The sequence below is a fragment of the Capsella rubella genome, unplaced genomic scaffold (genome assembly GCF_000375325.1).
Source record: "Capsella rubella cultivar Monte Gargano unplaced genomic scaffold, Caprub1_0 scaffold_5, whole genome shotgun sequence".
Classification (NCBI taxonomy): Eukaryota; Viridiplantae; Streptophyta; class Magnoliopsida; order Brassicales; family Brassicaceae; genus Capsella; species Capsella rubella.
This window is the reverse complement of record NW_006238919.1, coordinates 9929157-9941159: the sequence shown is the minus strand read 5'-3', so window position 1 is coordinate 9941159 and position 12003 is coordinate 9929157. Positions and strand designations below refer to the sequence as shown.

Genomic DNA, 12003 nt, shown 5'->3' with positions numbered 1-12003 from the left:
TTTGATGCGCTTATTAGAACAAGGGGAGACTAGACTACATTGGTCGTATTGAAAAGGGCATATATGTATATAAAACTCATTTTGTGTTTCTTATTTTCAATCATCAATGGCACATTGCTCCATAAACCAGACATAATCATCCCTAATTATACATATATGTTCGTACGAGTAAGCATATGTTACTTGTATGTATGTGTATCTCTTCTTTTACTCATCACTAGTTTTGATCACACTTTCATTTAAATATTGGAGAGTTTATGTTTGGACCCATCTTACATGTTCAGATATATGTTGACAATGAAATTGTTGTATTTAAATTAAAAAAAAAAAATCATTGTCGAAAATGAAAAAATTGTTCTGTTCTTGAAAAAAGGGAATCAAAAAGTGAGGTAGCTTTATATTTAAAATTAGTTTCTTTAATCTAAAGATGTTTTCTTTGTCACTTCCCATTATCTGTTGCACGACAAATTTTAAAATCATTTTGAAGCAAATATAGAAAATAAATTGTAAGGAATATCTCGTTTTCAAGTATGCATGTAATTTCTTTTAATCTTTAACTTTTTGTAAATATATATTGTTGTCATATAAACTTGATGAAAAATGAGTTTAATTCATTATTAATCTTAATTTTGATAAACAATTGAATATAACCATTTTGATTCTGTTTTTTTTTTTGGGTTCCAAAGTCTTTGGAGAAGATGATAGACATTTTTAATACCTAAAGAAAATAAGGGAAGCTCATAATAAGTGAACTTCAGAAAACACACACACAAAAAAAAAACAAGAAGAGGAAAACAAAACAAAACACAAAGAAGTGGTCCACGCGTGCCAACATGAACTGTATGTGCGGGGTGGCTGCTACGCGCGTGCTTCAATCTCTCACGTGTGAAAATACTCCCAAAAATATAACAACAAAAATAAAACTAAACTCACCCATCAAAATTAAAATAATGAAACTATTTCCGAAGAGTAAATATTGTTTAAAAAAATAAACTGAATATTGAGATTTGAGAGCATGACGAGAAAACGCACTCTGTACTAAGTACAAGTAGTATATAATAACAATCCTCAACTTGAAAACATTATTAGTAGGCAAAGAAACACCAAAACTCTTAAAACTTTCGAGTTTTGTAATTTTGGGTTTCACTTCTTCTTCAACGATTGTACGATTTGTACCCTGCCGTTTATGTTCTTTTAAGGAAGCAACCCAAGTGAGAGATTTCATTACCAAACCTTCTTCTTTTTGTTTTCTTTCGAGCAAAGATTTGTTCTTACCTTGAGCTTACCCGCATAATCAATGGAGGTCAACACTGAAACCATGCAAAAGTCAAAGTTCGGAAGAATCTGTGTGTTCTGTGGAAGCAGCCAAGGCAAGAAGAGTAGTTACCAAGATGCTGCTGTGGATCTTGGCAACGAATTGGTATTTTTACGTTACATATAACATGTTTTGGTTTTCTCTTCTAGCTTTTCTACTCTGTTTTCTTTACTTGTTACCGTTTATGTTCACCAGATGTTTGTGAATATGTTTCTGCTTGTTTTTTTTTTTTTTGTCTTTTTCAACGTGTAGAGCATTTCCTCTGTTTTCTACTTTGAAAACGTTCTTTTGAAATATGTGATATAGCTAAGTACAAAGAGAGATTATCCTTGGTTTGGTTTTGGTTCTCTTCTTAGCTCATTTCTTAAACTCTATCCGTAATGAGTTTAAGAACTCATGTTTTGCTTGCTTTTATTAGGTTTTAAGGAACATTGATCTGGTCTATGGAGGTGGAAGCATAGGTTTGATGGGTTTGGTTTCACAAGCTGTTCATGATGGTGGTCGTCATGTTATTGGGTATTTCTTCATCTTATCACTTAAACAGAGTTTTTAAGGATGATGCAGTTTTTTTTTTTTTTTGAACACCAGGATGATGCAGTTAAGATTAAAACATTTATACTAAGATTCTTTTTCCTCATCTTTGTTGTCATTTCACCACAGAGTTATCCCCAAGACACTGATGCCTAGAGAGGTACGCTTGCTATATATATAATCCCTGAGGAAGAAAGTTCCAACTTTTTAAGTTTGCTTGTTGATTCCTCTTTGTAAACTGCTTTTTTTTTTCCAAATCCCTAAATTTTTAACCATTGTTTATGTTTATAATCCTATTTTATATGATAATCAATAGTTTTCTCTGGTTGCTTTGTCTTCAACCCTTTATAGTTTATTGAAACCAAAAAAAAAAAACAGTTTCATTTGAGAAAAATAAGATGAAGTGCTTCTTAACTAAAGTCTTGCAATGAATTTAAAATAAGCCAAATTGCTTACAGTGCCATCATTGCTTCTGGTCATAGCACAGTCTAAAGCTGCTTTTTTGTTTTTTTTTTTTATAGTTTAGTTTAGTTTAAAGTTTCAAGATTATTAGTTAATATTTTTTAAAATTTTGGATGCTCTTCTTTTGGCAGTTGACCGGTGAAACAGTAGGAGAAGTAAGAGCAGTTGCTGATATGCATCAAAGAAAAGCAGAGATGGCTAGACACTCTGATGCTTTTATTGCTTTACCAGGTTAGTATTGAAATTGTGTTCCAAGTCCCATCTGTTTTTATTGTTAATTTTGTTTTCTCTATGTACTCTCTCTTACAACAAGTTCACTTCTCCAAACAAGTAATGATTAAACTGGTCAAGTCTAGTGACAGCATTGTTTAAGAATCTAATTAGCATCATATTTAGGCTTTTTAAATTCTTAAACTGTGGAAAACCCAAGTATTAAAGAAGAATAAAACTGATTAAAAAATAGCACCGAAAAGGGTTTAAACTCTTTTGACTGATTTTGCCAAAGAAGATGGAAGAAGAATATATAAGTAAAACCTCGTTTTGTTTCTTGGTCAAACTCAAGCTGTAGTGTGAAAGCAACTGTTTCAAGTTAAAATTTTAGAAAATTTAAAAGTATATTGGTTTGCTTTGTAATGATTTTTCGGTTCTCTTGTATGGACACAGTTTTGAACATAATAACTACAGATGCCTTGACACATCCACATCTCGCACTGAAAATTAGACCAATCTCTGTTTCTTTTTTCTCTTTGCCTTTTACTTGGGAGCTACTTCTCTATTTAGCTTGTGTGTAGTGTAACTGTGACCAAAGTTTTAATTTATCTTACCTGTTTCATGTTAAAAGACAAAAACCTGAAACAGTCTCAGAAAAAAGCATGTTTTGCCCATCTAAGGAAGTCTTGTTCTTCAATAAGACCTGCTTGTTTGTAATCATGTCCCTATGTAAATAGAGTCAGAGGATAAGTCCTCTTGTACAGAGAACATTTTCTGCAGATGAAGTATATTTTCGTGAATTGACCATATATTAATAATAATAATGTTTACGGATTATAATATCTTCTGCTTTGAAAAATCGCAGGTGGATATGGAACGCTTGAAGAGCTTTTGGAGGTCATAACTTGGGCTCAGCTTGGTATACATGACAAACCGGTAACGACCCATCACAAGGATCCTTATAAAGATTCAGACTTTGGTGAACAATGTTAAACCCCAAAGAAAGCTTATTATCATTATCTTTCCTGCAGGTGGGTTTACTCAATGTTGATGGATACTACAACTCTTTACTCTCTTTCATTGATAAAGCCGTTGAAGAAGGTTTCATCAGTCCAACTGCACGCAAGATTATAATTTCTGCACCTACCGCTAAGGATCTTGTTAAGAAGCTGGAGGTACGTGACAATTGGAATTTTAATTGATACAAAAGACTATCAAACTGAAACCATATAAACTGTCTTGTTGTTGTTCTTGTTTGCAGGAATATTCGCCTTGCCATGAAAGTGTTGCGACTAAGCTTTGTTGGGAGATCGAGCGGATTGGCTACTCTCCTGAAGACTGATATTAATCAGAATTTATCTAAACATATAACTATCAATACTTGATGTCAGGAGATTTAAGATGTATCTTACTTAAGGAAGGAAACTGATTTTGATGATCTCTAAACTTTTGGTTAGGAGGGTAAACTAAAAATTTCCACTGAGGGAGGAAATTCTTGTGTAAATTACTACTTCTCTTTAACTCTCAAGTGTTCTTGTGTCTAAGAATCACTTTGTTTTGTAACTCAATCGAGGAAGTTTAACACCTTTGGCTTTTAGTTATAATTCATGAAAAAACATTCATGGGGAGGAACCAAAATTTGAACTTCATATTGAAAAGATAATTGATTTTATCGTTTATACAACATCTGACTAAACTAAACTCATACAAGTAGTTTCACGCTCATGGTTACAAACAAAGATTCACAGTAATGCCTTGCTCTAATCTCTACGCTCTGTGCCCTAGTACAATCAAACATATCAAGTTAGAAACTAGATTGATTCATCTTCTTCGTCAGTATCACCATGGTCATAGCAAAACTCTGAAGAACTAGATGAGTTATCAGCTTCCAGACCCTTAAGCTTCTGGATTGCTTCTTGAACATCAAAGAAAAGGGCATCTTTGGCTGCCCTAACCGAATCCTTCTTCTGAATTTCAATAGGTCTTATGTTCTCTTTCCCAGCAAATCGAGTAGACTCTGCTTTTCTTTTAGCATCCCTAATATGCAGATGATCAATGTACCTCTCATGCAATGCCTTGTTTTTTACCTGTTTCAGTACTGGAGGACTAACGAGAGTTGTTTGATCTTTACTTGAACAAGGCACTGGACTTTCAAGGATTTTCGGAAGACTTGGCCCTTTCTCTATTGGAGTTGAGAGAAAATTACTTGAGATGCTAGGCTCAAGAACTGAGAAGAGATCAAATCCACTACCTTGATCCATATGATTTTGCTTCTCCAGTAGATGCCTGACCGTTTTCTTTGAGAGGTTGTTTCTGCGCTGTCGTATCTTAGTCTTCGGTGAATTGGGTTTCAGTAGTTTGCTTGCAGAGAGTGAAAACTGCGGAATGGTCGATAAGTTTGTTTTTCTGACTCTTCGAGGCTGATGTTGACGAGGAGTGATCAAGGCTGAGTTCACTTTATCAAAACATTCCTGCGCGGATTTTCCAGGCACCATCTTAGCAACCTTTTTCCAGAAATTAGGACTTGGCTTCACTGTCAAATAAGCTCCCTGTAAAGCTAACTCCAACTCCTCTGTCCATCCTCCTTTCTCTAGCTTCTTCTTTGTCTTCAATCCTTCATCTTCATCTTCTTCTTCTTCCTCCTTCCATATTCTCTTCCCTTCATCAGCTTCAGGCACAGCATTTACTTCCTCACTGGGCTTTGCAATTCTCGTCCTTTTCCTCTCACTAAGACAAAGACTAACTTCTTCCTCTTCTTCTTCATTATCAGCACAACCTTCAAACAACTGCTTAGTCTTTGGACGAAGACCACTTCTACTTCTATCCTTAGATTTGACACCATCTCCACCTTTACCTTTCTCAGATGAAATTGATTTGGTACTGCATCTACTCAAAACACTACCGCCAGACTTTCTTCCAATGGAAGAAGACGATTGATCCACAGATCCTCCTCCTCCACTCGAAAACCTAGGAGACCGTCTCAGAGCACCAGAAGACGAAACAGTGATTGTCGCCGATGAGGTCAATGCAGGCTTCGTAAAAGGCTTCTCTTTTAAGACCCCGGAACATTCCCTACTTGAAAGCCTAAGAGACCGCCTCAGTGACGGAAACCCATCAATCGAAATGTTCAATCTCGGAGATATTTTCGAATTCGAATCTTCGATTGGACTATCCACTAAGTATACTAATCTCTTAGATAGTCCTCGTAGGACTTCCCGGCGAGTTTTCTTCGACGGCTCCGAGAAAGAGACCAGATCTTTCCTGGGTTTCACTTGACTATCTCGATTCTGCATAGAGAGAAGCCTTGCTGATCGACGTATGGGTTGGGGCAACACGACGGTGGATTTTCTTCTCGACATTTCAACAAAACTGAAAGAAAAAGTCTGCAACTTGTTAAATCTCTCAATAACACATACATGAAAGTTGTGAAAATGGTAATCAAATTAGACTAATAAACAAGTACCTGGAACAATGGTAATCGCAGATCTGTAAAACCCTAGAAAGCTTGGATTTTGATTTTGCCTCTCCTAGTTTTCGATTCAACTCCTTCGTCACTCCCAACAGTAACCTGAATTGCTGGGTTGAAAATGAAACGGTTTTACTAAACCGAATAATTGTACATCAAACCAGTAATAGAACCGAGATTTTGATTATTAAAGTAGATACGGGCTCAGTCGAAAAGATACACTAAAAACAGGCTTTATATATTGGTAAAGTTATGAAGCCCATATAATAGTGGACTGGGCCGTTTCATATCAAAGGACAAGTTAGTAATTTAGCATTGGAACGAAAGAAACCCTAATTTCGACCACTTAATACGTTCCTCTACTTCAAAAACCCTAAAAGCTCATTTCGCAGCAGCCTCTTTTCGTTTAGCCACTTGGATCGAACCGAGAAGAAGAGCGAAACTCGAATTCACAGAACCATGCCGCCGAAGTTGGACCCGAGCCAGATCGTCGATGTGTACGTACGTGTAACCGGAGGAGAAGTCGGAGCCGCCAGTTCCTTAGCTCCAAAGATCGGTCCCCTCGGTCTCGCACCTAAGAAGATCGGAGAAGACATCGCGAAAGAGACGGCGAAGGAATGGAAAGGACTCCGTGTGACCGTGAAGCTGACGGTTCAGAATCGTCAGGCTAAGGTGACAGTGGTGCCATCCGCTGCAGCCCTGGTCATCAAGGCGTTGAAGGAGCCAGAAAGAGACAGGAAGAAGGTGAAGAACATTAAGCACAATGGTAACATCTCATTCGATGATGTGATTGAGATAGCTAGGATAATGAGGCCTAGATCTATCGCCAAGGAGCTGAGCGGGACTGTGAGGGAGATTCTTGGAACCTGCGTCTCTGTGGGATGCACTGTTGATGGGAAAGACCCCAAGGATCTTCAGCAGGAGATTCAAGAAGGTGATCTCGATATTCCTGAGAATTAAAAAAAAAATGGAACAATGGGAATTTGAAATGCTCTTGTTATCTCATCTTCTATCCTTTTACCCTATTTTGTTTTTGTTTGGGAACTTAGCTGCTATCATCTTTCACTTAGAATGACTCAAGTTTTGAATTATTGTGTTATGTTTCGAATCCCCAATGGTTCTTTTCTATCATCGCTATTCAATTTCTGCTTCTGCTCTGGTTTCGTTTGTTTAGCTCAAATGATTTACACTTTCTTTTGGAGTGTAAATTGTTTGAAATATCTCGTGGTTTGATGATTAGAATCTGAAACTGCATTGATGTTGTATGTCTGCTCAAAGTTATGACCTTGATATGTTGCTTACGTTCTTGCTTAGTGGTGGTGAGAATTTTGATGGTTACAAGATGAGAATTTCATGCTCTTTGATTTAATTTCACGACTAGTTTTTGATCACTGCATAAACAACCGAAACTATCTATTACAGTCTGATTTTTAGTCTTGATGTTCTTTAGGGTTTAAGTTAACTTTTCAGTGACACCAAATGAAAGGCTTTTGCATGAATTTGCTTATCATTTGATGGAAAAAGCCATTAGGGCCATTGTGATTTCATATAGTCTTTGGCACTGGTTCTGAAGGTAGCTGCTTTTTCTGTTATGTTTTGAAATAATATGAACTTGTGATGTATGTTGATTTAATATAATATGCGCACTTGCAGAATTATCAATATCTAAAACATGGTGTACATCTTCTAAACATTGGACCGATGATTTAGTGATGAAAACATGGAGATAAGAAACAAATTCATTAGTATTCTGGAACACAATCTCATAAAACCCGATATTTTGCTTACGCCTCCATTTTTGATTCAACACGTACGAGCAATATCAAACCAGGACATTAATTAGTTATACCAATTTTACATGTCCTTAGCAACAATGTTGAACCGCAATGGTGAGACATTAGCATTTTAAAAGAGACCTATTGTTGTCTGTTGGTAAAATAAATAAATTCCATATGTTATGTGATGAACAGAAAAATAAATAATTTATTTTTGTTCAACTAGACACTAGCCCGTTCGACTTTTATAAGATCAGTAGGGGTCATTTGTTATCACATGCAGAAATGGTCCAACTTAAAATGGAAATTCTAAGTGTCATTTTACAAACTAGCCTATTTTTTTAGTTATATTTAGAAAACTGCTTATAGAATTTAGAAAAGCTTAGAGCATTGAGGATAATAATTATTTCTTTTAAATCTCCTACCAAGAGATACATGAAGTGTAACTTACTTTTCACACATTTTATGAAAGCTTAGTTTAGTAGTTGTTGAACTCTTAACATGTAAGGACAATTCTACTACTTTTTAGATGATGGACACCTGTAATGTTATCTCGATGAATCATGAACTTATGGGCTTTACATCTTGAACCAAGCCCCAGCCCCTATGCTTCTCATCTCTTCCAATATGCTTTTCTTTTTCTTGGACAGTCTCTTCCGATAATTTATCTTTGAATTTCACATATTTAGTTAGAGGAACATTTTTTGTATAAACCTGTCTCGTGTTGTAGAGAAGGTTAAGGTAGTAGTTGCAGGTTTTTTGGGTAAAGTTGCAGCACTGGTTTGTGGTGTCTGTCTTTATGTGTTGTATTCCTTCGTTTAATCCAATCAATATAATACCAGTTGACAAAAAAAAAAAGTTAGAGGAACATTTTCTTCCATTCTACTCAGTATAATATCGGCAACACTTATAATATTCTGATATAATGTTTGTTTTATGGCATTTAAATAAAATTTTGGTTAAATGTGGCATTTTGACTAAAATTCATATTTAAAACAGACTGTGCATTTTATTTAGAAGTATAACATCTTTTTTTTTTTTGAGCAAAGAAGTATAACATCTTTTCCCCCAAAAATTTAGTTTAAAAAAAAAGTAAAGTACTTCGTATTCATTATTTTAGTTTACCTTTACAATATCTACCTAATACACCATTCAATGCATTAATTCCTGTATAATAACAAAAAAAAAATTGAAAAAAATGTATGCAAGACAAATTAGGAGAAGATGTTGGTTTTGTAATTTATATCGAACTCCTAATAAATCCTAAATACGTAACTACACGTTTTTTTGAGTGAGACATCAATGTACCCCCAAAAAAGGTATATCACCGAATTTGACTAGCCGCAGAATTTGACCTTTGAGAACCCAATAACAAGATAGTAAATAGTACGAACCTTAGCTTCTTTTCGGGTGCATAAACGAAATATATTAATAATGTAACTTCGTTGTGACTATATATATATATATATATATAACGTGCCGATAAAAAATCGATCTGTATATATATAGTTAAACCTGTTGGCGTTTTAAATATCTACCATAATTAAAACAAAATTAAGAATCTACCATAGTTAAAAGCTCATATTTCTACGTATGTAATAAATCTATATATATCGAGTATACCGTAAAAAGACTGTAAATTTAAATAGGACTAGAGATTCAAGTTTCATCGCTGTCAGCTTTAATATAAGCCTTTAATACGAATTATTAATTTGGTGGTTTACAATTATCAACAATTAGTTTGCATGACTTTCTTTTCCCCCTCAAGAAGTACAGTAGGACATTTAAATATAGGGAAATTTGAAATATCTCATGTAAAGTATATATTTCCAAGTTAGTAGAATTCAGATATGGTTCCCTCAGATTGTAGCTATTAACCAGTCTGCATTTGTGTCTGAAAGATTGATTTCAGACAACATTTTAGTGGCTCATGAAGCGGTTCAAAGTCTGAATTCTCATCTGGACATCTCTTCCCAGTTTATGGCAGTTAAGACAGATATGTCTAAAGCTTACGATAGAGTGGAATGGAGTTATTTGAGAGCTCTGTTGGTGGCCATGGGGTTCCATAACAGATGGGTTGATTGGATCATGGCTTGTGTGAGTTCTGTAACTTTCTCGGTTCTCATAAACGACCAGCCTTTTGGTATGATTACTCCACAAAGAGGTTTGAGACAAGGAGACCCCTTATCTCCTTTTCTATTTGTGTTGTGTACTGAAGGTTTAACCCACTTGCTTAATAAAGGCCAAGTAGAAGGAAAACTGCAAGGGATTAAATTCATTGAAGAAGGGCCGGAAATTCATCATTTGCTGTTTGCGGATGACAGTCTTTTTATGTGTAAGGCATCTTTGGATCAATGTAGTTTTCTGCAAGATACTTTACTCAAATATGGAGAGGCTACTGGGCAATCGATCAACCTAACCAAGTCGTCCATAACTTTTGGGTCGAGGGTAAATACTCTGGTGAAGACAGAGATTCAAAATAAGATGGGTATCTTCAAAGAGGGTGGAGCAGGAACCTACTTAGGTATGCCAGAGTGTTTTAGTGGGTCTAAGGTGGAACTCCTGAGTTACATAAAAGATAGACTCAAATCAAAGCTATCAGGTTGGTTTACTCGGTTTCTGTCCCAGGGAGGTAAAGAGGTTCTGCTGAAGTCTGTGGCTCTTGCAATGCCAGTGTTTGTGATGTCATGTTTCAAACTTCCCAAAACTACTTGTGAAAATCTAGCAAGTGCAATGGCAGCTTTTTGGTGGAGTAATGAAGAACATGCTAGGAAAATTCACTGGCTAAGTTGGGAGAAGCTATGTCTTTCTAAGAAGCAAGGTGGATTGGGCTTTAGAGACATAAAAACATTTAATCAGGCTCTTCTAGCTAAGCAGGCTTGGAGAATTCTACAGAACCCTGAGTGTTTGTTCTCTCAGTTAATGAAGAGTAGATACTTCCCGTACTCTGATTTCTTAAATGCAACCTTAGGAGCCAGACCATCTTATGCTTGGAGAAGCATTTTGCAAGGTAGAGAACTGCTTGTTCAAGGGTTGGTGAAGAATATTGGGAATGGAAAGTCTTTTAAGGTTTGGATTGATGCTTGGTTAGAAGATGGGCTAATGAGGCCTCCTTGGAGGAGAAATAATTATTTCAACCCAGACCTTAGAATTTCAGAGCTGATTGATAGAGATAAGAGAGATTGGGATGAAGAGGCTCTAGAGTATCACTTTCTGCCGGCTGATATCATAAGAATAAAGAAGATCAAACCGGTTGTAGAGAGTGAAGATTTTTACTCATGGAGACATAACAAGAGTGGCGAATTCTCAGTCAAATCCGCGTATTGGCTAGCAGCCTTGTCTTCAAACCAAACGACTCGAGAAGAGGCTAATAGGTTACCTTCTCTTAACCCGGTCAAGGCCCAAGTCTGGGATCTCCAAACTGATCCAAAGATTAAGGTCTTTTTGTGGAAGATACTTAGTGGAGCATTACCGGTGGCTACTGCCTTGATTTCTAGAGGTATGAGGACTGACAATCTGTGTCAAATCTGTGGAGAGGAAGATGAATCCATAAACCATGTTCTCTTCACTTGTTCATGGGCTAGACAAGTTTGGGCGCTCTCTGGAATTCCTTCTCCTGTGGAAGGCTTTCAAAATGGTTCTGTTTTTTCAAATGTTTATTATCTGTTGCAGAACCAAAGGAATGTCAACTGGCCTGAAGAGTTTAAAAGAACGTTTCCATGGACTCTTTGGCGGATTTGGAAGAATAGGAACTTGGTATCCTTTGAAGCCAAAACATTCTCTCCAATAGAAACTGTTCAAAAAAGCTGTGAGGATTGGAAAGAATGGGCAGAGGCGCAAGTAGTAGAGGAAGAGGATGAGAATGGTGAGAGTAGTGATGATCAGCCAAGGCGGGTTTCCCAAAACTGTGGAACTGATCATTTGTTGAAAAGGTGGAAGAGACCACCTAAAGAGTGGTTGAAATGTAACGTTGGTGTCTCTTGGTCCAGTAGAAACAGATTGGCTGGGGCGTCGTGGGTTTTAAGAGACTATGAAGGCAATGTGGTGCTTCATAGTCGTTGTGCTCTTGTTTCGGTGATGGACAAAAAAGATGCTCAGTTTAAAGCATTGATATGCGCAATTGAGAGTATGAAGTCCCATAGAGTGGAGAAGGTGGTTTTTGGTCTGGAGGATGCATGTTTAGTAAAGGTTCTTGCTAAACCAAGTGTGTGGCCTTCTTTTAGATTTCAGTCAATGGAGGTGGG

General features: G+C 36.4%; 3 protein-coding genes across 3 annotated transcripts; 2 read left to right on the top strand and 1 right to left on the bottom strand.

Annotated features, from left to right (window-relative positions):
• The first annotated feature begins 1101 nt into the window (after positions 1-1101).
• On the top strand, positions 1102-4081 carry LOC17886346 (cytokinin riboside 5'-monophosphate phosphoribohydrolase LOG4). The gene is made up of 7 exons (XM_006292841.2): positions 1102-1420; positions 1734-1831; positions 1976-2006; positions 2440-2539; positions 3384-3454; positions 3550-3693; positions 3780-4081. Exons 1-7 carry the CDS (start codon positions 1298-1300, stop codon positions 3858-3860), a joined length of 648 nt encoding a protein of 215 aa, XP_006292903.1. The 5' UTR covers positions 1102-1297; the 3' UTR covers positions 3861-4081.
• Positions 4082-4144: 63 nt separating this feature from the next.
• LOC17886405 lies at positions 4145-6066 on the bottom strand. Its single transcript, XM_006290767.2, has 2 exons — positions 5982-6066; positions 4145-5887 (listed from the first exon to the last, which is right to left on the bottom strand). The coding sequence occupies exon 2, from the start codon at positions 5875-5877 to the stop codon at positions 4330-4332; it is 1548 nt and encodes a 515-aa protein (XP_006290829.2). The 5' UTR covers positions 5878-5887; positions 5982-6066; the 3' UTR covers positions 4145-4329.
• A 291-nt stretch (positions 6067-6357) lies between these two features.
• LOC17885298 (60S ribosomal protein L12-2) lies at positions 6358-7140 on the top strand. Its single transcript, XM_006291891.2, has one exon. It carries the CDS (start codon positions 6444-6446, stop codon positions 6942-6944), a length of 501 nt encoding a protein of 166 aa, XP_006291953.1. The 5' UTR covers positions 6358-6443; the 3' UTR covers positions 6945-7140.
• The last annotated feature ends 4863 nt before the right edge of the window (positions 7141-12003 follow it).

What these genes read in the sequence shown, in the direction of transcription:
- LOC17886346 (XM_006292841.2), top strand. Translation starts at nt 1,298, where the DNA reads ATGGAGGTCAACACTGAAACCATGCAAAAGTCAAAGTTCGGAAGAATC. An exon ending in GGTGGTCGTCATGTTATTGG is followed by an intron (nt 1,832 to 1,975) that starts GTATTTCTTCAT and finishes ATTTCACCACAG; the next exon opens with AGTTATCCCCAAGACACTGA. An exon ending in ATCTTGTTAAGAAGCTGGAG is followed by an intron (nt 3,694 to 3,779) that starts GTACGTGACAAT and finishes TCTTGTTTGCAG; the next exon opens with GAATATTCGCCTTGCCATGA.
- LOC17886405 (XM_006290767.2), bottom strand. Translation starts at nt 5,877, where the DNA reads ATGTCGAGAAGAAAATCCACCGTCGTGTTGCCCCAACCCATACGTCGA.
- LOC17885298 (XM_006291891.2), top strand. Translation starts at nt 6,444, where the DNA reads ATGCCGCCGAAGTTGGACCCGAGCCAGATCGTCGATGTGTACGTACGT.